Source organism: Protopterus annectens, chromosome 5.part0 (genome assembly GCF_019279795.1).
Source record: "Protopterus annectens isolate FY-2018-M chromosome 5.part0, PAN1.0, whole genome shotgun sequence".
Taxonomy (NCBI): domain Eukaryota; kingdom Metazoa; phylum Chordata; order Ceratodontiformes; family Protopteridae; genus Protopterus; species Protopterus annectens.
Window position 1 is genome coordinate 821981023 of NC_056735.1, and position 25094 is coordinate 822006116.

General features: G+C 41.5%; 1 protein-coding gene across 1 annotated transcript in view; it reads right to left on the reverse strand.

Moving 5' to 3' along the window:
- Positions 1-25094, reverse strand: part of TUBGCP3 (tubulin gamma complex associated protein 3) — a 1295126-nt gene that overhangs the window by 487818 nt on the left and 782214 nt on the right. Inside the window, exon 14 of the mRNA XM_044072631.1 lies at positions 2077-2266. Within this exon, the coding sequence (XP_043928566.1) occupies positions 2077-2266 (190 nt within the window). The remainder of the gene's footprint in view (positions 1-2076; positions 2267-25094) is intronic.

The following is a 25094-nucleotide window of genomic DNA, read 5'->3' on the forward strand; positions in this document are numbered from 1 at the left end:
GGGGCTATAATTGACTCTCCGGCTGACGGACATCCTCCAAAAGGGTCTCACTGAGATGAATACCTGGTGTCAAAATCATAGCCTCAAGCTAAATGCCAAAAAGTGCATAGTCATCACCTTTGGAAAAAACAAAGTACCCACAAACTACCACATAGGTGGTAGTCCCCTAAATACGGAAGACGTAATAAGAGATCTGGGGACCCAAGTAGATAGTAATCTCACCTTTGATAATCACATTGCCAAAGTGGTTAGAAAATCCTTCTACGTGGCCCACCTAATCACAAAAGGGCTCACATCCAGATCAAAAGAGGCCATTGTGCTCCTCTACTGATCACTCATCAAACCCATCATAGAGTACAATGCCCCATTTGGGATGTACCTTACAAGGCACCTGCAACAGCTGGAAAGACCACAGAAGTACCTCACCAAGAGGATCACTGGCCTCAAACAGATGCCCTATGCAGCTCGACTGAAGAAATTACAGCTGTACTCGGTTGCATACCGCCTACTCAGAGGTGATCTCTGCCTGACATACAAGGCCATGTCCAACCCAGAACTGATGGATATGCTCCACCCACCTAAGAAAAACCTTATCCCCGCGAATCACATGCTCTAGGGATCTAAACCTCATCACAACAATAAATAGGACATGCTGGAGGGATAGATTCCTGTCCCAGAGACTTCCCATGCTTTGGAACAAGATCCCAATCTACACCAGGCAGAGCTCCTCGCTAATACTCTTCAAAAGAAATCTTGACGAGTGGATGGGAAACAGAAAGTTTACCTCGGGGATCACTTCAGTGGCTCTGCTGGACAGAGGCACAGGGAACTAATCTAAGGGGACGGCGAAAGCCAACACATTCTGGCTAGGCTTATAAATGCCTTCGGGCAGATAGCCTAGTACCTACCTATGAATGGTTATCATACAACTCCCCAACAATAACAATGATCTTTTAATCTTAAATACTTTTTTTTTTTTAACTTCGCTGCAATCAACACTTTTAGTATGCCCTTTTGTCAGCTATATTTGAACTGCTGCTATCAACTATGTGAATGCAAACTTACATGTCTGCACTAGAAACACAATGCACAAGATTTACTCTATATTTATATTGTTACTGTAAACCTGATGTGATTCATTAGGATTGGTTATGGCTCACACAAATCTATACTGCCCTGTTCATTACACTGTTATATTAAATTTTCATGTTCTACACTGCCAAATGGCTGGAATGTAGTTGAAAATAGTCCCTGAACCAGTTCACTTACCCAATTATTAAACAATAAAATGAAGGCTCAATTAGCATAGTGTGTATGTCTATTATATGTATTACACACATACATACATAAATTTGTACATGTCTGGACAACCATAACTAAAGCAGGGCAAAAGGCAAAAAACTGTTGAGACATGACAGTGGATACTGATGCTGCAAGAGTGCAGAGCACGTCAAGACTTCATAAATTAATGCTAATGCTGCACTTGCAGTCACAGGTGAAGTGTTGAGTCTTCAGTGTGTAGTGGTTTAACTGTAGAAAACTGCTTGTTGCATTTGTATCAAGCAGCTTGCTACAATTACAAACTTTTTTTTTTGCCAACAACTTTTGATTTGCTCTGAACATTAGTTGGGGAAATGATGCAGAGGGCACCAAATGATCTAGGTATGATTCTGTGTGCGTGTATTTATGCTGCAACACGACTTAACACTCAGTGTGCACAAGGCACTGAAACTTATCAGGGATATGATGCCAACCAACTGTGGCACACACACACACACACACACACACACACACACACACCTGTAGACAACATGCATACCTAATGACAATTTGGAGGATCACCAGTTCATCTACAGCCCATCTTAATGATGCAGGAAGAAAAATGGAGCAGTGCAAATCCATAAAGACAAAGGGAGAACATGCAGACTCCATGTAGAAGGAAACCCTACATGAGAACTGGAGACCTAAGATCTAGGAGGCAGTCATGTTAACAAACTTTTTTTCCTCCCTACAGAAGCACAACAATAATATCACCAATATAAGATTAGTCTAGTGATAATGTAGGAGAACACTTACTTCAGCAGGTCCATTAAATGTCGTATGAAATCTCCTTGTCCAAGCAGTAGGTAGCGTCTCATAGCCTTCAGATGCTCCAGTAAGAGATAATCCTTATTTAGAACATCCAGCAAGTATTTACTTGTTTCAAAATAGGCTGCATCAATCTTTCCCTGGAATGAACTCTCCAAATCGGTGAACAGCTCTGCAGCTACACAAAGAAAACAACTAGCTCAGCAGAGAGAATCAACAGTCATGTTCTCAGCAAAATAAAAAAAAAAAAAAAAAAAACACAGTGCAATAACTTACTATAATAGAAGATGTCTGTCACTGTTGCAATATTCTTTACATAGGGGAATATTCCCAAAGCTTCTTATAACCATTCTCTTTGATGTTGAGAACTCATGAGTCTGAAGTTATCAGACTCTATACAGAAAGAGAAAAAGGGAAATGGAAATTCTGTTTGACAGAGAAAGAGGTGATAGGTCAAGGTGGAAGGAGAAAGTGAGTACTACGACAGATGGTCACAAACAGGCATGCTTGTCTGGAAAGGAACCTTTAGATCCTTTGAAGTCCGACACTGATTTTGTTGGGCGCTTATTTTTGCAAAATTTTTACCGTCCCCCCCAAAAAAAAAAAAAAAAAAAGAGACAGCCATTAAAGTGTTACTGAAACTTTGGAACAGGAGACTGAAAAATATGTTTACAATCCTTGATGAACTTGCCTGTCTCCTGCATGCTTTAAAATATTTCGGCACAGTAGGTCCAAAGAGAATTTCCCTATGGGGGAGGGGGGGCATCCAGTACTTTGGACTTGACTTCTTCAGGTAAAGATTTCACTTTCAACCAAGAGTACCTCTTTAAGGCAGACCCTGTAGCTGCAACTCTGGAAGAAAAATCAGCAGCATAACTCCATTTAATAGAAAACACTATAGTGGAACTGAGTATGGATAACAGTAAAGTTTTACTATCAGACTCTGCCATGTCAGTCAATACTCTGTCTCCTATATTAGACAAAATATGTCTAATCACATGGATTTGAAAGTTTACAGCTCGGACAAAAAGTGTAGCTGAGATATACACCTTCTTTCCATATCTATCCATAGCTCTACCATGTTTATCTAAGGCATTAGTGAAAACAGGTGGGTTTGTCAAAATGCACACAGATCAGTGATGGGTCTGAAGCAGGATTTTTATAAAGGAATTTGTGAATGTCTGGAAGGCTGTCTAAACCTGTCAGTTTCTTAGCAGCTGGAAGATGAGATTTTTTATATTTAAAAAACCTGTGGCAAAAGCATCCTGCAAAGCTTCTAAGATCAGTGGCATAGCTGAAGGCTTGGGAATTCCAATATATAATTTGTCATAAAATCTTTTCTGAATATCGGAGACCTGTTTCCTTTACCACTAGAAGTGCTGCAACAAATTTAAGACCATCTCCAAAGGAACATTACTCTAAAGGAAAGTCTGGAGACATAGACATTTTTTCCCTTGGATTCAAATCCTACTGGTGAATGAATCTGAGAGGAGGCAGCTAAAAATCTAACTCAGATTCTGAATCTTCTTCAGAAGAAGAAATTCTCTCTTTTTACAATGGAAGGAAGAAAACAGAAAAACTGAGGTAGCTTTAGGGTCGAGATTGTCTTAAAAATCCCCTGTGAGAAAATGCACCACTCTTCTTGAGGGTTCTTAACAAGAGAAGGGAGTATATGAAGTGAAATGATTTGTCTTTTGTTTCTTTTTCTTAGGGACACTGACTTAATAATAATGGGGAGGATAAGACAACCAACCTATCTCAATAAGGGTACCTGGACCTTACATCTACTGTTATGGTAAGTTTACTTAAACAACTGTACTATGTTAATCATATTAATCACTGCCGCACTAGTCTTAACTATATGGTTATTTGGGAGGTGGAAGTGCAAGGAGATCCAGGAGCCCCTACAGAATGATCCTAGCAAAACATTATCAAGACATAGAGATGGCATCAAGCTCAGAGTGTTTTGTAAAAGTTATGTACAGATGACCAAGTTGCTGCTTCTAGAATACTTCTAGAATCCAACCCTTTCCAAAGAGCCATAGATGAAGCCAAGTCTCTAGTAGCAAGCCTTGACCATGCCTGGAACAGTTTTCTTAATAAAAACGTTAATAGCCTGAGACAACCATTTGGAAATAGTCTGCTTAACAAAAGTCGTCCCTTCTTCTTACCTTCAGAAAAAATTAACAACAGATCAAAAGATCTGAAAGATTTTGTACCATCAAGACAATATCTGGGTTGTCCGTGGATATCCAAGGTATGGAGTATCCTTTCTCTCTCAATTTTGTAATCTGGAAAGAAAATAGGGATATGGGTAGTTCATCTAAAATAAACTCTGATAAAATTTTAGGCATACAAGAGGGATTCATTCTCAAAGACACCCTATCTTTGTGGGACATGAGATAGGATTAACTCACCATAAGGGCTTGCAAGTTTGGCACTCTTCTTGCAGACGTCAGAGCAATAAGTAAAACAGTTCTCCTTGTTAGTAACCTCAAGTCAGTCTAATGAGTTGGTTCACATGGAACAAGTGTTAGTTTCTCTAACACAAAATTAAAATCCCAAGGAGGAGTCACCAGTTTTGTTACAGGTCACGAATGCAAAACTCCTTTCAAAAATATAATACCAAAAGAAAGCATTGAAAGCGGAGAAATCGTTGGGCAGACATGCTGAAATGACTGACAAAGATGTAAGAAGAGCCAAACACTAGCCCTGGATGGGTGCTAGTTATGTTGTTGGCACCAACTAGGAAACATTTTCTATCTGCTAATACATGTCCTTAGTGTAGCAGGCTATCTTGCCTTCATTAATACCTGCTGCACATCCTCAGTATACAGGTGCCAAAAGGAAATTATGACCCTATTATCCAGGTAGACAGATGAAGTTGAGTGGGGATGGGGTATTCAAACACTACTGTTCTGGTGTGAGTCAAACCATTCTGTGACTAAGCTTATGGTAACTGACCCTGGCCATTTCCAAAAGAAGAAAACCTAGGCCAGAAGACAGTCACCAAAATGATCTTGGGGGATTCCTTCTGAATCTTCAGAACTACCCTGGATATCAGTGGACATTGGTGGAAACATATACAGAAATATTTCTGTCCAAGTAAAGGAAAGGTTATCTGTTTTCCAGGCTTTCTTGCATGGAGTCATAGAACAGAATTTTGCCAGCTGACTGTTCAGAGAAGAAACAGAGGACTACTTCAGGAACTTCCCAAAATGGATCAAAGATGACTACTCGAGGAACTTCCCAAAATGGATCCATCTTGGAAGACCCCTGATCTAGATTCCATTCACGGGGGTCTGCCTTTGCCTTGCTCAGCTTGTCTGCCACATAATTCTGCTCTGATGGGATGCAGGATGCTTGTAGAGATAGACTGTGCTGTAAAGCTATATCCCAAGCTAACATGGCTAGTCTGCAAAACGGTAAGACTTGGTTCCACCTTCCTTGTTGATGTACAACATGACCGCGGTATTGTCTATAAGAACCTGGAGAGGTTTAGAGATACCAAAGATGAGTTAAAGAGTTAAGTACCTTTTATATTTATGTTCTTGTGTCTGTCTTTGGTGTCCCAAACACCTTGCACTTATATCCCTCTTGAAACTGTTACCCAGGTAAAGTCCTAAGCATCTATGGTCACTGACTGCTTCGGAGCCTGGGGCAGAGACCTGGATTTGGGGACATTTGCTGTCTCCGACAACTGATTTCTCTGCTGATAAATCTCAGAACTGGGATATGAAAATATAATGTGTTTTGTTGCTGGAACAAGAGAGACTCTAGTTACCACTATATCCTTCTGTGGAATCTAGCTAAGGGTATCATTAGTATCATAGATGCCATGAGACCCCAAATCCTGAGGTATTTCCTTGCAGAGACTGAAGTATGAGTGGAAAACCCTAGAATTAAATCTAGATACTAATCTACTTTTCCTGTGGAAGAAAACCTCTTTGAACTGAAGTGTCTAGCAGACACCCCAGAACACAATTCTGTGTGATGGAGTCAAAAATGTCTTTTGAATGTTCTCTTGGAATCCCAGCTTTTGCAAGAGATATCTCATCCAAGTGACAGACTCCTGTCACTTTGAAAAATACTCTGCAAAGAAGGGCAAGTTGTATAAATATGGAAAAAAAACGTTGATACCCTGTAGCTTGCAATGGAGCTAGACAGTTGTCGAACACTCTTGGAGCACTGACAGTCCAAAAGGTAAGGCAGAGAATTAATGATGTGATCTAGAAACACCTGAAATCTGGATGAGTAGAGATGTGATAAGAATCGTTTAAATCTAGTGTTACCAGAAATCTTAAATGAGGAAGAACAGGTGAGGTAACAGTTTGTGAACTGACAGCATTTTGAATTTGGGCACAAATTGGTTTAGGAAAGAAAGATCCAGAACTGGGCTCCAAGCATTTTCTTTTTTTGGCACTAAAAATGCCCTTGAATAAAATCCTTTTTTTGGGAAGGAGGAACTGGGTCTATTACTCCCAAAGACAACATACATTAAAGGACAGGGGGAAATACAGGAGTCTGGTGGATTAGGAATTACCCCTAGAAAGGAGCAATTTCCTCCCACTGCCATCAGTAACTTTTAACCCATTTGTCTTAAACTATATGTTGCCAAAGACAGAAGTAGAGATTTAGACTTTCTGGAAGGTAAAGGTTAGGGTGGAAGGGAGTAACACGGTCATTTAAAAAGCAATTCCGACTTATCAGACTTTCCTTTGTTTTGTGGAGTTCCTGTTTTCTTTAAAAAAAAAACCTTGTCACTGCTTCTTAAACTTCTCTTTACCAGCATTTTGCTGAGACTGTTTATTTTGTTTCTTGCCAAAATTGGATAAGGGGTTGGAGAATCTCTTGGAAAATTTAGAAAAGGAGGGCTGAAAAAATCTGATTCCTGTATCAGCTTACCCCTCATATCACATTTCTTCATAACCTTTGCAACAAACAGACCAAAAACAATCTCTATCCAAAACAGGATTTAAAATCTCATTTCTGGAGGTTCTAAGAATGCAGCCAGGCAAACCTCCTCAAAACAGTACCAGTGGCCATAGGCCTGGAAAAAGTATCAACAGAGCCATACACACATGCTACACAAGGAGTCGTGACCTGTGAGATAGAAGTAACCCATTTAAAGCAAAACCTTCCTCACAAGAAAAAAACTGCAGAAAAAACATTCTTCACACTTTTATGATTAGTCAGAATAAACTTTAAAATATGAGCCGCCTAATGTAAAATTCTGAAAATCAATGTTGTAGAAGCATACACTTTTTCCCCATACTTAATTTTCTCATCCTTGCCAGAAAGAGTAAGTTGGAATTAACTAAATGTTTAGCAGCAGTAGAATTAAGTAAAGCAATAGCTGCTGGGTCAGGACTGTCATAAGTGAATAAAAATGTAAAAGACTGAAGAACTTTATGCGATCTATCTGCCTTTTTGGGGACGGCAGGCTTACTATCAGGAAAATTACAGGCAGTGACACGCGCATCCTCCAGTGATGACAGTGCTGACGGAATGGTTGAAGGTTCTGGAAATTATTTGTAACAGAGACCTCAGTATTCTTGAAATAAACACACTGTCACAATCTCAAAATAGGCTCAGGGAAAAAGAATCTCCCCACTGGGAGAATCGGATACCACGGTCTTCTCTGAATCTGAATCAAAAATCTTGGGAGAAATTCTGCATCTGTCCCTTCACCTTCCTGTCTAGATTAAGAATCTTGAATCTCTTCAGGAAAGAGGCAATTCTTTTCCTTTTACCAGTAACTACCTTATAAAAAGGATCAATAGCCTGAAATAGACCCAGAGAAAGATCTAGTAAAATACTCTTCCTCCAGGGAAATTTGATCAGGAGCAGATAAACATCGAGTTTTCTGTTTATTTTTGACAGGAAATATGAGGCCAAAAGTGTTGAGACTGGCAGCAGCTTACTCAGGGATGAGCACAACACTGACTAAACTAGACATCTACAACTGGAAAGACCGCAGAAATACCTCACAAATTTACTGGCCTCAGAAAGATGCCCTACGCAGACCGTCTCAAAAAACTCCAGCTTTACTCCATCGCATATTGCCTACACAGAGGCAATCTCTGCCTAACATACAAAGCTATGTCCAACCCAGAGCTGTTGGGACATGCTTCACGTAAAGAAATCCCAATCCCTCCGAGCTACACGCTCTAGGGACCTAAACCTTGTCACCACAATAAACAGAACATGTTGGAGGGATAGATTCCTGTCCCAGAGACTTCCCATACTCTGGAACAAACTACCTATCTATATCAAACAAAGCTCCTCATTAGCGCTCTTCAAGAAAAATCTTGATGATTGGATGTGAGATAGGAAATTCACCCCAGGGATCACTTCTGTGGCTATGCTCAACAGGGACACAGGAGAATAATTTTCTTGGGTGGCTTAAGCCAGGGTACCGTTTGGCTAGGCTTATATAGGCCCTAGGGCCAATAGCCTAGTACCTACCTATGAACCTATGAAGACATCTCTGCTCCCACCCGATCACTGACAAGAATGGATCTCCTTTGCCCACTGAGGGGATCCCAAAAGCCACAGTGGATGTGGCTAACTCCAGTGGTCCACAATAGCTGGAGGTGCTACACCAGAGGATCTGGAGTAAAAGGTGAGTGGTCTGAAGAACCAGCTTCTCACTCACCTGCAGCTGAGACAAACTGATAGCCAGTTGTGGTGGCAAATACTGTTTGATTATCTTTCTTTTTGTGGCAAGAAGAAAGACTGATAGTGGGACCAGTTGTCTGCCCCACAGTCAAGATGAAAATGGTGCCACTTTCCTAGGGGAAGACAAGCAGCAAAAGCCAGTAAAAATTCAATGTTCCAAAAAGTCACTTTCTCCCAGAAAAAAGCACTGCAATACAATTTGCCAGCCCAAGAAAACAAAATAAACTCAGTTTCTCTACAGAAAAAAAATAGTTTTACAAAGTTTTAAACACTTTTTAAACTGTCAGGAAAAAAAGTGCGCTCCGATATAAAAGTACAGTGAAGTGCTGTGACAGTCCATTATAACACAAACTACTAAATAAAAAACAACTTTCCTAACCAGGAAAGTACAATTAAGCAATACATTTAAAATATGGACTTCTATCCCCAAAGGGAACTTAGCTGCCCAGCAACAGAACAGCGCAAGTTGACTGTCAATCCTCGAAAGCCCACAGAGGAATGCTATCTTCAGCAGCATAAAAGCACTGAAGGGCTTGGTGCTCAAACCTGTTTTCTAGGCAGCTCAGCTCAAGCTGTCTAATGGTTTGAGAGCATGGAAGGTACCCCGAAACTCAGGAAGCTGTCAGATCATTATATGCTTGGCAGGATATAACCCCATACAGCCAAGGCTACTGCAGTAGTTATCAATATGATTAAAATCTGGAGGTGGGATCTTTAGAAAATGGAAGCACATTAGAGAAAAATAAATGGAATTTGTGGGAATGAAACATGTAGAATAATACTGAAGTTTGAGGGATGGCATGAACTGAGCAATTTATGTTTATGTTGGAGTGAACAATTTTTAAAAAGTAATGTACAAGGGGTATGCAAATAATGAATGTATTACTATGCTTTGTTTTCATTTCTATTAATGTATGTCTACCTGTGTCACTGCTCAAAATGTTTAAATTTAATAAAGATATTTAATTAAAAAAGAAAAAAGAAAAAAAAATCCCAACCACTGCCCAACTATAAATACTTAGATTGGGTAAAAAAACACAGTTATGACTGACCAAATATGAGAAATACTGCATGCAGTAACTTTTTTAAACTTAATTCAAACAAAACAAAACCAGGAAGCCCCACATCTTCCCGACAATAACCATATGGCTAAACTGGTGTTTCAGAAATGAGTGAATACTGAATATTACAATTTAATTATTCCTGTTCAAGCAGAACACATGAAGCAACACTTACTAACAGCAATAAAAACAATGGGACAGAGAACAATGGGCATGATGGGTAAACATTGTCCACAGTAATTTACTTCATCCTATTTTCAACAAGACACAGGCAGCAAGCTGACTCCTCACTAGGGGTCATATACACATATAAACCTAATATTCCGTGAGGTACTGCTGCTGGATATCATTGTTTCTGGCAGAACTATGGAGCAACCTTGCCAGACACTGCTGAATTCTGTTCACACATCTCGATGCTCTTACAGCTCTACATACAGATACTGTTGTCTAGCAACAAAAGTGTTAATTAAGCTCCAGTATTACAAATTAAGCTTTAAATTGCAGGCTAGCTGTTCTAATCTGCAGGTAGATAATCTTCTAACAGTGACGCTAACAGAACTCAGAAGGCTTAGCTTCTCTGCTTGGGCAGGCTAGCCCACTCCCTATGCATGTACCTTGGCTCGTGTTTTAAAACTATGACTAGAGTGCCACATGAGAAGGATTCTGGACTTCTGAGTTGTCATGACTTGGATGGCATATTAAACATAGGTGGCTTGTTTAACAGATAAGGATATGTCTCAAACTGTCATAAGAAAATTTTCCTTCATTTCCCCTTGTTAGGATAAATATACCATACCACTGGAATACTCGAGTGTTTTGAGAGATACCCGAGGCAGCAAGAAAATTAACTGAGTACATTGGGATAACAGCAGATGAGATTCAAAAATATGTCTGTAATCCCACACTTCAATCAATATGCCGCACTGCTTAAAAAAAAAAATCAATAGCACAGTCACAGCAAATAGTGATAATTACAGGTCCAGACTGGACCAATGCACTTAATTGCTAATCAAATCACTAAGCCACAGATCAGTATCAGAAAATGGACACTGACAATATATCCACTACACCACGAAAAGGGCAAGTGGACAATTTACATCTTAATGGAAATGATCAAGCCAGACTGATTTATGTATACACGAACTTGTGATATGGTTAGAGTACAGAACCCATGTAGCAAACTGTGACAAAGCAACTATGAAAAAAATTGAAAAATGCTCTGCTACCTGAAGAAATTACCTTAAACCTTCTGCAGTCTCTAGTATTTTTTTCAATACTGTATAAAGCATGTTTAAGTGTCACTGGACAAAGACCAGAAAGAAGACAATTCAATAAACATAAAGACATATATATCTAGGATTGCTTTACTTGGTAGAATACGCCTCAAAGAACTTCTTAAGCCACAGGGAAAAAGTTAGTAACATGCTCAATCAAGGTAATTTTCTCTTAGATTTTTTAATGGGCAAATTGGGCCATACACCTCCTTCAAGAACACAAGGTCAAATGTCATTCAGAAGTTCAGTCTAAATCTGATAAAGTAAACTCTGTAGGGACCTTCTGGCAGTTACTAGCATGGATGCAGAGACAAGTCAGTTTCCTCCAAAAAGTGTAACAGGGAAAAAAGTTAATTTCCAAAATGGAAGTTTGAATAATGTCATTAAATAAAAGGTATGACTGATCAAGTATGAGATCTTCAAAGAATATGTAAAGCTTGCTCAGTAGTCAACACAACAGTATCTTGAATGAAGTAGGAAGAGAAAGTGGCTCCCAGGTGGGATCTGCCTAGAAATCTAGTGATACTACCATCTTTATCCTACATGTTCTACAAATGCCATAAACCGTACTAACCTACAACCAAAAATCTGACAATTTTACTGTAACTATACGTGAAGCAGAAGACATTCAAGCAGAGGGGAAGTCTGCACACACAAATAACTAGTTTTAGAGACACTGTTGACTTAGTTGTCTAAGCATCAAGATATATTGATAGCTGTAACCCAAAGCATTAGTATATACATCCTGGAAAAAAAGGAAAACTTTAATAAATTGACAGGCAGATACACAACAAAGAGAAGACAACAAAAAGGCTAAACGATCCATCAAAGTTACTGTAGCATCACTTGCTCAGAAAGTGATGTGTGCTGCCTGATTCACAAAATGAAAAAACAGCTAAGACAAAGGAGGATCCAACACCACTAGACAGTAAGAGACCATCACTCCTGACTACCTGTTGTCCAGTAATAGTGCTGTATCTGTACAAGTCAAGTCCATGTTAAGTGATGGAGAGTTTTTGTTAAAAACTGATCACCTATCCTGAGGCTGTGACTTTGAAGGTGATTACATCAAATAAGAGGTGAACCACTTTCATGAAAAGTTAAGGGGGTTTTGCCCACATCACATTATGCAAAACTTGTAATTTAACATAATTATTTCTGCAAAATCAACAAAATATTCCCCCTTTTAAAACTGATTAATTTAATAGTAGAATATCTGACAATGTGGTCATGTTCTTTTTAGCCTAGAATTTCACCATTTTAGTTGCCCGCATACAGGCCAAAAAATGCAGAATTGCAGGTGAAAAATTTATGACATTTGTAAATATACTTAATAAAAATATACCAAAAACAAGACTATTACTACATACAATTACAACTGATATAAGCCTTTAAACCCAAATCTTAATTAACTTTTACTTTAATATTATGGCATTCTCACCTTTAACCTTATACACTGGCATAGCATGTCTCTGTCAACATTCTTCAGGTTAATTGCTAGTATCAATAAATAATACTAAAATCACCTAATTCTGACAGCATATTTCAACATACCCAGAGGGTTAGAATATTACAAATCAAAATGTTAAAAGGCTAGAAGTTCTTCTGCATACTTAGCCTACTTCCACAGTTCAGTACTTACCATACCTAAAGAACACATAAAAGACACTAGATCAAGGCTACACACTGCTGAAGTGGAAAATTATTTTCGAGAACAGTGGAACATTATAATCTCAACTTTTGGAAAATATATTTGAAAATGTCTATGGGTGGAAAAATTAGGGAAGTTCTACAGAGAGAAGCCGTGCGGCTCATACATAAAAATAAAATGGGCTGTCACAGTATATTGAAATAAATGGATTTTCTTTCATTAAAAGATAAACTATCACTACTTAATGTTCCATTACAGTACATGGCAGTGGAAAAGGAAAGTCAAACACAATCAATTTGCTTTTAGCAAACTTATTTATAGCAAAAATGTATTACTAAAATTAATGCAGAGCAGAATAACTGTTCATATTAACAGCTAGCTGATATGGCAACTAAATTCTAAAAATCTATACAGCAGCATTATATTTACACTTGAATAACAAAAGCTCAAAAATTACACAGATGTTTGATGCAAAACATTTAACAAATACTCTGATACACTGTTGTTCAAAATGCTGAAAAGCTGGAAAAAAAAAGACTGAAAACACAGGAGAAGAGTGAATTTCATAAATCGCTCTATTCCTTAAAACTTCTTTTTGCGGGGGAGGCAAGCCCCACGAACTTATAAATGCCAACTCAGAGATCGCCATACCTCAGAGAAAAGGGAATATTCTGAGAAATGGCATCTCGGAGTTAGTATGCATAAGTTCGATCTGTCAGCCATTAAGTCTCCATATTCTGGGACTTGCTCTAGTGGGTCCAAACATTTCAGATGTTTATCTATTCAAACACTTCTTATTTAAACTAACAGGCAAGGAGTCATACATACACTTAGTTTAAATGGTCAATAACACAATCAAAATTAACACCTTGTAGTATCTTAGACTGATTTTAAGTCACACCGAATGTAAATAAGCAATTAATATATACATAAAGAATGTCAAACTTCTATCACAGTATAAAGAGAAACACTGCATCTTTCTGTATATGTGTGTGCATAATATGCACGTAGCATGTACAAAAAGGTACACATTTTATATATATATATATAAAATAATTTTAGGTCAACATATCCAATCTATTTTTCACATATGGACATTGTACCGATACAGCTTTATGAAAAGCACACACCAACCACAAACTGATATAAAAAGCCAGATAGAAGCCAGTAAGATCCACAACTGATTTATTGATTGAGCGCTTTCATCTCACAACAGAAACTTGATCAGAATACCATTGTAACAAAAACCTCACCTTTTATACATTGTCTTAATCACATAAAATGACATCACTTCCTATGTACAAAAAGTGAATTCATACATAAATACAAACTACTACTTAAAACTACTACATGACATCATCCTGTATAAAACACTTACATATAAAATTCTGCTTTAAGTTTTAAAATAGAACTAAGAGAAATTGCACTGTTAAGTTCTAGTGCCTCATAGGCATTAGTTCTCATTTGCCATCTGAGCTCCTTCAGTTCTAGATATTCATTCAGGGGTCTCCCCCTCACCCAAAGTGACTTGCTCAATGACAGTGAACCTGAAACTGTGTCCTGGATGCAAGCCAACATGTGCAGCTAGGGCATTTTTTGTTTCATTCCTACCAATGTCACAATAATGTTGGTAGATTCTAGTTCTCAGTGCATTGATGGTTTTTCCTATGTAAAAACATGGACACAGGGAGCACTTAGCTAGATATACAACTCCCTTACTGCTGCAAGTGAACTTGTTTCGTATTATATATACACCATAATTGGGTATATATACCTCCTTGCCTTCCAAGATATATTTGCATTGCATGCAAAATCCACATTTTGCCATGCCCTCTGTCCTTGCATTCGTCTTTCTATAGGTTTCCATCATATTTTTTATGCTGGTGTCTTTTTTATAGACAATTTTGGTGCATCTTTGTTGTAACTTCCTTCAATATCCCATCCACAAATGTTTCTGGGTATCCTCTCTTTGTCAGCATGTTTTTAATATATTCAACTGATGTACAAATTCATCATGTTCTGATACCATTCTTGCTATCCTAACCCCTTGACCTTCAAAGAGAGAGAATGGACATTTTATTTCTCTGTTAGGAAAAGCATAGAGTAGTGAAGAAGCGGTTGTACACAATGAAGGGAAACACTTTAACAAATCAGGTATATTTAGATTTAACAACCAGTTCTACAATAGTAAAAGGATTTTAACACAATTGGCACATATTCAGTGCGAACCCAGCACAACATTCCCCAAAATTGTCTATAAAAAAGACACCAGCATAAAAAAATATGATGGAAACCTATAGAAAGACGAATGCAAGGACAGAGGGCAAGGTAAAATGTGGAGTTTGCATGCAATGCAAATATACCTTGGAAGGCAAGGAGGTATATATACCCAGTTATGGTGTATATATAATATGAAACAAGTTCATTTGCAGCAGTAAAGGAGTTATATATCTAGCTAAGTGCTCCCTGTGCCCATGTTTTTACATAGGAAAAACCATCAATGCACTGAGAACTAGAATCTGCCAACATTATTATGACATTGGTAGGAATGAAATAAAAAAAATGCCCTAGCTGCACATACTGGCTTGCAGCCAGGACACAGTTTCAGGTTCACGGTCATTGAGCAAGTCACTTTGGGTGAGGGGGACGGGGGACCCCTGAATGAATATCTAGAACTGACGGAGCTCAGATGGCAAATGAGAACTAATGCCTCTGAGGCACCAGGACTTAACAGTGCAATTTCTATTACTTCTATTTTAAAACTTAAAGCAGAATTTTAAATGTAAGTGTTTTATACAGGATGATGTTGTGTAGTAATTTGAATTTATGTATGAATTCACTTTTTGTATATAGTAGGTTCATAGGTAGGCACTAGGCTATTGGCCCTAGGGCCTATACAAGCCTAGCCAAAATATAGGAAGTGATGTCATTTTATGTGATTAAGACAATGTATAAAAAGGTGAGGTTTTTGTTACAATGGTATTCTGATGAAGTTTCTATAGTGAGACGAAAGCGCTCCATCAATAAATAGGTTGTGGACTGATACAGCTTTCGAGAGAGAGAGAGAGAGTATTTGGAAGCTCAGACGACTATGGGTTGCAGCTAAAAGTCAGTCAGCTAATCGGAAGAAAAAGGCAAAACCATAATGAAGGCTACAGGACTCAAGAGGAGAAATACAAGAGAGAAAAAATGGCAAATAGACTCACAATGACACAGAGCAAAAAAAAAACAAAAACAAAAAAGAAAACAAAAAAAAAAAAGGAAAGAAGCTAGTGTTTCAATAACCACACACAGACAACCTTGCCCTACTAGATACACAAACAAGGAGTAGCTGTAGTAAAACAATGTTACAATGATGGCTTTGTGTCATACACGGATGAAGCCACAACCCACTCAATCCAACTTTGGGCAGCAGCCCAAGCACTGGAGTAACCTGCTGGGGAAGGATGGGAGCGAAGAATCACTGCCTTCCTTCCTTCTGGGTGGAGGCTAAGGGGCTTGTCATAGTGGGGGGGGGGGTGGCACAGGAATGAATCTCCAGGGGAAACTGGGAACCAGGTGGGAGCCATGCACATAAATCTGGGAGGGTATGGCTACTTTACAGGCTAGGTCATTCATGGAGGATGGTGGTGGCCTTGTACAACACTCACTGTACTTCCCTGCTCTGAACATTTAAATATAAAGAGGGAATGTAAAGGCATAAGCAAAATCCCATGATGGTTGCTTAAACGATGGCTGCTACATGAATAGCTCCCACCAACCACAGAATGAAAGATAAGTGATAAGTGAGTATCAATGATGGCCAACAGATGGAGGGGAGTTGGCAAAGAATCAGATGATTAACTTAGCTTAGTTATTGTGGTATGGAACAACAAGTAACAGCATACATCTGCGGTGTGACCAGGGAAAAAATAGAGAAAGAGGCACTATAACACATATAAGGTAAGTAAAAGGAACTCCAGGCTATACAACTGAACTGATTTTCAACCTCAAACCTATTGCTACTGCATAACCAAAACTAATTGGAGATGCACATTTCTCCAGATAAAATGAAAAGTATTCAGCACACTGGCTCATGAATGCAAAATGACACACAGGTCTTTATTAAAGTAGACAGGCAAGCAAGTCAAACTCTACTACCTATAGACATGCTCTGCCCTTAGTATGACTCATCTGTGGAGCAATAAGTGCACAGTCCATCTATGTTCTCAAATATTCATTTAAAAAAACTGTTATCTATTTACATTGGGGTAGGTAACAAATAAGGAGGAAATAAAACAGCAAAGCCCAACATTTTTGGTGAAACAAAAACACATGTACAAAGAAACCTGTAAACTTTTCTTAATCAAGGCAGAGCGACAAACATACACATTTCCCATAAAAATGTAAATATTTCAGCATGCTAATGTATGAATACACAATCACATACTTATAACAATACATTCTGGGCAACAGTGACACTCCACCAGCTAAAATTAGAAGTTATGTACCTACCATAACGTTCCATGTTAGTTGTCTTCTCTCGCCTTCTTTCTTGCTGGATGGGTTCGGAGCCGATCCTTGGCTCCGACTCGGCACTTGCTTTAGCTTAGGAACTCCTTTTACCAGCTCGAGGCAACCCTATATCCCATGATGCAAGGCGGAACTACCTCAGATCTCGTTTGGTAGCTAACCTACCCTGCTAAAGACTAACCTAACAAAATTAGGAACACAAGTTCATAATAGAAGTCTTCATATGAAGGCTCAGGAGGAAAACAACCTGATAGGAACTCTTCAAGATCTGTCCAGGCCAGGGGGAAGGAGGGAGGGACACAAGAAAGAAGGCGAGAGAAGACAACTAACATGGAACGTTATGGTAGGTACATAACTTCTAAATGTTAAGTTGTCAATCTCGCCTTCATTCTTGCTGGATGGGACCGCGTCCCTAGCACCTGTATCCTGGGTGGCTCAATGGAACAGACTCTTGAGAACTGTGGAACCAAAACTGGCCCTATCTCTGGAGGCCAAGTCCAACTTGTAATGAGAGACAAAGGTATGAGGCGTGGCCCAAGTAGCTGCTGCACAAATGGTATCAATGGGTAGTCTATCCTGAAAGGCTGCAGAAGTGGATAGACTCCTGGTTGAGTGTGCTTTTGGTTTAGAAGATAGCTGTTTGCCTCTGAGAGAGTACACATAGGAAATGGTGGAAGTTAACCATCTGGATAAGGTCACTTTAGAAACTGGAAGACCTATCCTGTTTTCTGCATAGGAGACAAATAATTGGTCCGATTTCCTGAATTGTTTAGTTCTATGCAAATAGTATCTGAGCTGACGATGGACATCCAAAAAATGCAGTTTCTGTTCAGCTCTGTCGGAATAGTTTGGGAAAAAGACTGGTAGATCTATAGATTGGTTGATATTGGTTTGAGACACAACTTTGGGGAGAAAGGAAGGGTTCGTTCTTAAAGATACCCTGTCCTTATGAAAAACCAAATAAGGGGAACGAATGCAGAGAGCTTGAATCTCGGAAACCCTTCTTGCAGAAGTGACAGCCAGTAAAAATATAGTTTTCCAGGTCAGTAACTTCAGAGAACATGAAGCAGACGGTTCAAAGGGAGGTAGTATCAAGGATGCCAACATTAAGTTTAGATCCCATTGCGGAGGAGGATGCTTTATAGGTGGCTTTAGGAGAAAAACTCCTCTCAGAAAGGCCTTGCATAATCTATGAGACATAATGTTATTGTCATGCAAGCCCACATGATACTTGGAAATAGCAGCCAGTTGTACTTTGACTGTAGATGACGAGGATCCTGAATGAAAAACCTCCGCCAGGAAATCTAAAACAGAATGTACAGGAGCAGTAAAGGGATCAATATTTCTGGAATTTGCCCAAATAGAAAACGTCGCCACTTGCTAGCATAAACAGTCCTAGTGGGCGACTTTAAAGAAGACACTAAGATGTCTCTGACTGAGTCAGAAATCATCGGTAGCCTGGCTAGGGAAGGAAGTGGAGCAACCAAGCAGTGAGGTTGAGAGAATGAATGGCCCGGTGCTGCTGACCCGACTGGTGGATCAAGAGATCCGGAACTGGGTCCAGATGCCAGGGCTGCACCAGAAGGTGACGATGCAGAGACGGAAACCAAATTTGTCGAGGCCAATATGGGGCAATGAGGATCAACTTGGCCCTCAAAGCGGTGGCTTTCTGAATGACTTGTGGAATCAAGGGAAAAGGAGGAAAAGCGTGCAGAAGTCCCGGGGCCAATCCTGGGTTAGAGAGTCTCTCAGGGTTGGCCTGGAAGGGAAAAGAGTGAAATAAATCGGGGCACTTGTTGTTTTGAGGAGTAGCAAAAAGATCGCAACAAGGAGTGCCCCACTTCAGAAAAATCTGATCCACTACAGATTGATTGAGAGACCACTCGTGAGGCATCAGAATGGATCTGCTCAGCCTGTCCGCCAATAGGTTGGACCTGCCGGGGATGTGCGTTGCTATCAGAAACCGATGAGAGAAGATCGCCCATTGCCAAAGTCTGAGAGCTTCTCGACACAACGGATAGGACCTGGTCCCGCCCTGCTTGTTGATGTACCAGACCACGGACATGTTGTCCGTTTGTACTGCAATTGTCCCAGCGGGAAGAAAGTCGTTGAGGGCTTGCAACGTTAAAAGCACTGCTCTCATCTCCAGGACATTTATGTGCAGATGGTATTCTATGGGTTGCCACGTCCCGTGGACCATCCTGCCCTGATAATGCCCCCCCCACCCGATCAGAGAGGCATCCGTAGTGACTGTGGCAACTGGAGGAGGGGGAATAAAGGGTCGGCCCTGATGAAGAAGAGGGGAAGATATCCACCAATTCAGATGAGCTCTGCACGACTGTGTGACTAAGATTTCGTGCCTCATCGAGAGACTGTGGTACGACCACTGCGTGAATAGCATCCACTGCAGAAGGCGCATGTGGAAGCGAGCCAGTGGTAGAAGAACAATGGCCGCAGCCATAAGGCCTAGAACCTTCAGTATAAATCTGGCTTTGATCTTGTTGCTCTGCAATAGAATCGAGCAATTTTTGGATGTCCAGAATTCTTTGATCTGTTAGTTTGGCTAACATTTTGACGGTGTTTAATTCTGCGCCTATAAAGGTGATAGATTGGCAAGGCAGCAGAGAAGATTTTGAAATTTACTGAAATTCCCAAACTCCTGCAAAGTTGTAGAGTGTAGTCTCTGCACTGAAGAAGTTGACACTTGGTGGTGGCGGAGAGGAGCCTGTCGTCCAAGTAGGAAACACCTGGAATCCTTGGCGTCTCAGATGAGCAGTGACCACTGCCATGCATTTGGTAAACACTCTGGGGGCTGAAGTGAGGCCAAAGGGCAGTGCTCTGAATTGGTAATGACTGGTCCCTAGCCGAAGCGGAAAAACCTTCTGGGCGTCTGTGAATCTTTATGTGATAGTACGCATCCTGAAGGTCTACAGAGCACATCCAGTTGTCCTTGCCGGAAAGGGCAGAATGGACTGAAGCGTGACCATCCGGAATCTTGCCTTCTTGACAAATCTGTTTAGATTGCTCAGGTCTAATATTGGTCTCCAATCTCCCGTCCTTTTGGGGACCAGAAAGAATCTCAGTAGATGCGGATCCTACCTGGTCTGCGGCACAGTCTGGACGGCTCTTTTTCTTAGGAGCTTTGAAACCTCCTGTTCTGCCAAATCCCTTTGACCGGGTGAGATGTCTGGAAGGGATTGAAGAGGTACGGGAAACCTTTCGAAGGGGATTTTGTAACCCTCGGATATGATCGACTGTACCCACATCTCTTGTGATAGGGATTGCCAGGCTTACTGGGTACAGTGAAATCCTTCCCCCGACTGCCTCCAAGGGTGGACAGTCGGGCAACACCTCAGGGATGCTGAAAGGGCTTCTCAGGAAGAGACTCCCTGTTGCCCTGGTTCTGAGGACCCCCCCCTGCCTCTAGGGCAGCGTCTATTATTGTTACCCCCTCTGCCTCTGGGGGTAAACTGACCACGTGCGTCCGGTGTAGCTCCTTGGGCTTTACGGAACCACATCTTCCCCCCCCTTCTGACCCTTGGGATATGGTCTAGAAGGAGTGGAAAATTGGACTCCAACGGCAGAAAGAGTTTTACCGTCCTGCTCGCACCTGGTCAAGGTATCCTTCACCTGAGGTCCGAACAAAGCCGAACCATTAAAGGGGGTATTAGTGAAGGATGCCTTAAAGGGGTCCGCAAAATTACAAAGCCGCATCCAGGCTTGGCGTCTAAGAGCAACTCCTGTGCCTGCGGCCCTGCTCGCTCCATCGGCCGCATAGGATATGAGCCGCATGGAGGAGTTAGATATGGAATTCAGGATTGCAAGCTGAGAGGCAATCTTTTCTTGAGCCCCAGCAGCCGAAGGATCCTGGACTACTTCACCCAGTTCCTTGAGAATATCTCGTTGAAGCCTGGTGAAGTGACAAAGGTAGTTCAGTGAACGCATAGCAAAGGTCGCTGAAGAAAACATCCGCTTTCCATACCTGTCCATGGTCCTAGAATCCTTGTTAGGAGGATGGACAGGTACTGAAGGATCCGCCAGTTCCTTCTTAGTGGCCGCCGCCACCACCATAGCATCCACAGAGACACCCTTGGAAAGAAACTGTTTGTCCGTAGGGGCCGTGATGAATTTGGATGGTCTCCTGGGGACAGGTTCCACAGAATCTGGAGCCGCCCACGCCTTCCGAGCCACTACTTGCATAAGTGGGTCGAAAGGCGGAGACACCCAGGAGGTGGAGGGTCGGGATCCAAAAGCCTCCAGGTATACCGACTCATCCTCGGAGGGATCAATGGATGGCCAATTCCCCCTCTGTTTGAGGAGCTCAAGGATGTCTGAAAAGGAGACATCCTCAGAGGGGGATCGTGGGGAACCCTCCGACTCATCTAAGTTGGTATCCGATGTAGTAGACTCGGGGGAGTCTGTGTGTTTCCTCTGACACGTCCTCTTCCGAGGGGGTTCACCTGCTGGATCAGGAGAAACTTCAGAAGAGGAGGAAATTCCCAATGGGGAAACCTGGGGCGATGGATCCCTGGGCCTGAGAGCAAGAGGCTGGCAAGAGGCGTCTACAGGCACTGATGAGGGAGGAGCTAGAGGGATGGACCATTGACCAGGCTCAGAGGCCAGGACACTCCTCATCACCTCAAAGGCTCCCCTCCCCGGGAGGCCGGAATATCCCGCTCGAGGAAACAGGAATTCCGGCTCCACTGAGAGGGAAGGCTCCGAGGCCGATGTCGGCGCCGAGCTTACCAAAGCGAAGCCCGAGAGGGAGAGCGGGGTCGGACAAGGGTCTGATGCCACTAGCCCCTCGGAGCCGACAAGGGAAACCCGACGACGGATCCCTCAAGGAAGGTCTCAAGGAGGAGATCGGAGCCGAGGCAGCGGAGCGAAGGATGTATCGGCTCCGGCACGAAACAGTCGCTGTCCCGAAGCTCCAGCTCCGAACTCTGGTGTGGAGTCGGAGGAGGAAGTTCAAGGGTGAGGCTATAGCCGAAGTCTGTTGAGACGGGCTATGGAGCATTTGGGCCAGTGCCTGTGAATTCAACAGCCTGCTTACCACCCTCTCTAAGTCGTGGTCAGACAGCCTGGAAGATCTCGAAGATCGGCTCCGATGGCTCCGCTCCGACAAAGAGGAGACCCGGGCAGTGTATACTCAGTGAAGGGACCGAGATCTCTTCGGGGCGAAGCCATCGGGCGAAGTCCCTGAATTCCAGATGGAGCGAAGGTTTCTGGCTCCGATGCTGGATAAGGTGTCGGCTCCAGCCGGAGCCAACAAGGCCACAGTAGACAAGGTATCGGAACCAGCCGGTGCCGAACCCACTACTTTTAAGGTAGATACATCGGTTCCAGCCGGAGCCGATCTCGGCTCGACGGGCGGAGCCACCGGAGGAGGCTTGGATACTGAAGCCTGAGCCTTCGGTGGCTTAGAAGATTTCCCAGACCCTGCTTTAGAGGGAGAACCTTCTGGCTTAAGTAAGCCACGGAGGATAAGCTTATTCCTCCTTTTCTGCAGGACACTCTGGCTAAAAGAGTGGCACAAAGCACAGGAGTCCTGCAGGTGCAAAGGCCCCAGGCAATAAACACAAGAAGTGTGACCGTCTGTCAGAGACATTTTCTGACAGCACGAGTCACACTTCTTGAAGCCTGAGACCTTGCCTTCCCTAGACATAATCCTAGGAGGAAGTCACACACACAACCCTAACAAACACACAAAATTAATCCCCTAACACACAACACACAGGAAGGGATTAACCAATGGGGTTTAGGCCTAACTAAAACTTTACACTAAAGGGAATAAAAGTTTTTAAAACAAGGGAATAGGGTGGGCTGTAATTCACTACAGACTATAAAAAAGGATACAAGGGGAAAATAAAACCCTAACTAAGCTTTTCTCTTTTAACAAGAAAATTACTTACCTCAGCTGGCAAAGGAGACCTCTTTCGCTAAGCGGCAAACGAGATCTGAGGTAGTTCCGCCTTGCATCATGGGATATAGGGTTGCCTCGAGCTGGTAAAAGGAGTTCCTAAGCTAAAGCAAGTGCCGAGTCGGAGCCGAGGATCGGCTCCGAACCCATCCAGCAAGAATGAAGGCGAGATTGACAACTTAACATACATACTTTGGCTTTATCTGACCGAAATAAAAGAGCAAATGTCACACAGTAGATGCATTTAATTCATAGTTGTATACTAGACTAATGAGCAACAAGGCATTTATAAGCCTAGCTGTGCAATCTAACCCAACTCTGTCCTTGTGTATCATGGGCATTTATTAGAAAGGAGCATGTTAGTAAAACATTTGCAGAGGTTATGGGGCTAACTTGTCTCCACAAAACTGCTTTGTTTTAGCCACACTAAGTTACAGGTTTCAGTTTTAAAGGAAGTTTTCTAGATAAAATTTACTTTCTGGGTTTGTGTTTCTGTACAGGGCAATACTAACCTTTTGAAGTAATAACATCAATAAAGACTGTTTGCAAGTGTAATGCCACAACAAAATGCAAACTACTTTGACAAGGCAATTTCAAGCATTAGGGACCTTTAGAATGAGGAGTTTATATTAGGGAATCATTGAAAAGCAGCTCTGACCTTAAGCTGACAACACAGTAGAATATCAGTTAGCACTGCTGCCTCACGGTAATTCGTTGTCCAGTTTAGGTTTTGGCTAGGGTGCCTTCTTTGCAAATCTGCATGCCCTCATTGAGTCTATGTGGGCTTCTGTCAGAGTTCCACTATTCCCTTGGCTCCCACATATCCCAAATATGTGCTACACTTAAACTGGCATTTGTGTGTGTGTGTGTGTGTGTCACTATGTGCATCTTGTGATGAGCTGAAATCTTGCAGAAGTAACAATCTCTGCTATGTGTCCACCAGAAGCTAAGATAAGACTCTAACGTCCTCAACCCTGAACTGGATTATGCAGGTAATCATAAAATGAATAAACGAATCAAGTAATCTATCCTTAAGGAGAGTAGTCAAAGAAGTCAATGCCAGAGAGTTTTGGCAAAGTTGGTAGATGACTACAAACTAGGAGCAGTCATTAAATCCCCAAATGACTTAGGCATCCTGCAGGAAGGTTTGTCTCAAATAATTGGTGCAAAATCATGGACAGACATTAAATGCTAAAAAATGCATTATTATATCCTTTGGGAAGTCACCTACCCCAGGCAACTGCTACATTGACAATACGTCCCTAACAGTTCACCCAGTTGTTTGGGATTTGGGAACTTGTGCGGACAGTGACCTAACTTTTGAACAACGTGTGTATTGTTGTAAAAAAGTCTTTCTTTACTGCACAGCTTATAAACAAAGGGATTGTGTCTAGATGTAGGGATGTTAATGTACCCGTTTTACTCAGCCCTCATTAGGCCAATCACTGAATATAATGCCCTCGTTGGCATGTATCTGTCCATACACTTGCATCTGGAATGCCCACAAATATCTTACTAAAATCAACTTCTAACCATACTTGGTACAGCCCACTCCACTACTCACTCAACTCAATATTCCTCCGCAGCTCAAATTCTAAATAACCATTATGCTTATAAAACCTGCCTCCTTCATAACTCAAATACTTCTTCTGATCTTATCCTATCTTAACTATCTCACCAGTCCTCTAAATACTAATCTCTCCCAATTTTCATACAACCTGTTCACTCCCCATAAAACACAAACACTCTTCAACCTTCATATACCCCTATCTTTACATCTTCAATAACTTCTCCTTTTCCTCTACAAACTTATCCCTATCTACAGATACTCTACTCCAACCCCAATTAGCCCTACTCCCACAAAGTACCGGACTCTCAAACCAGACACTAAGCAGTCTAAATACCCC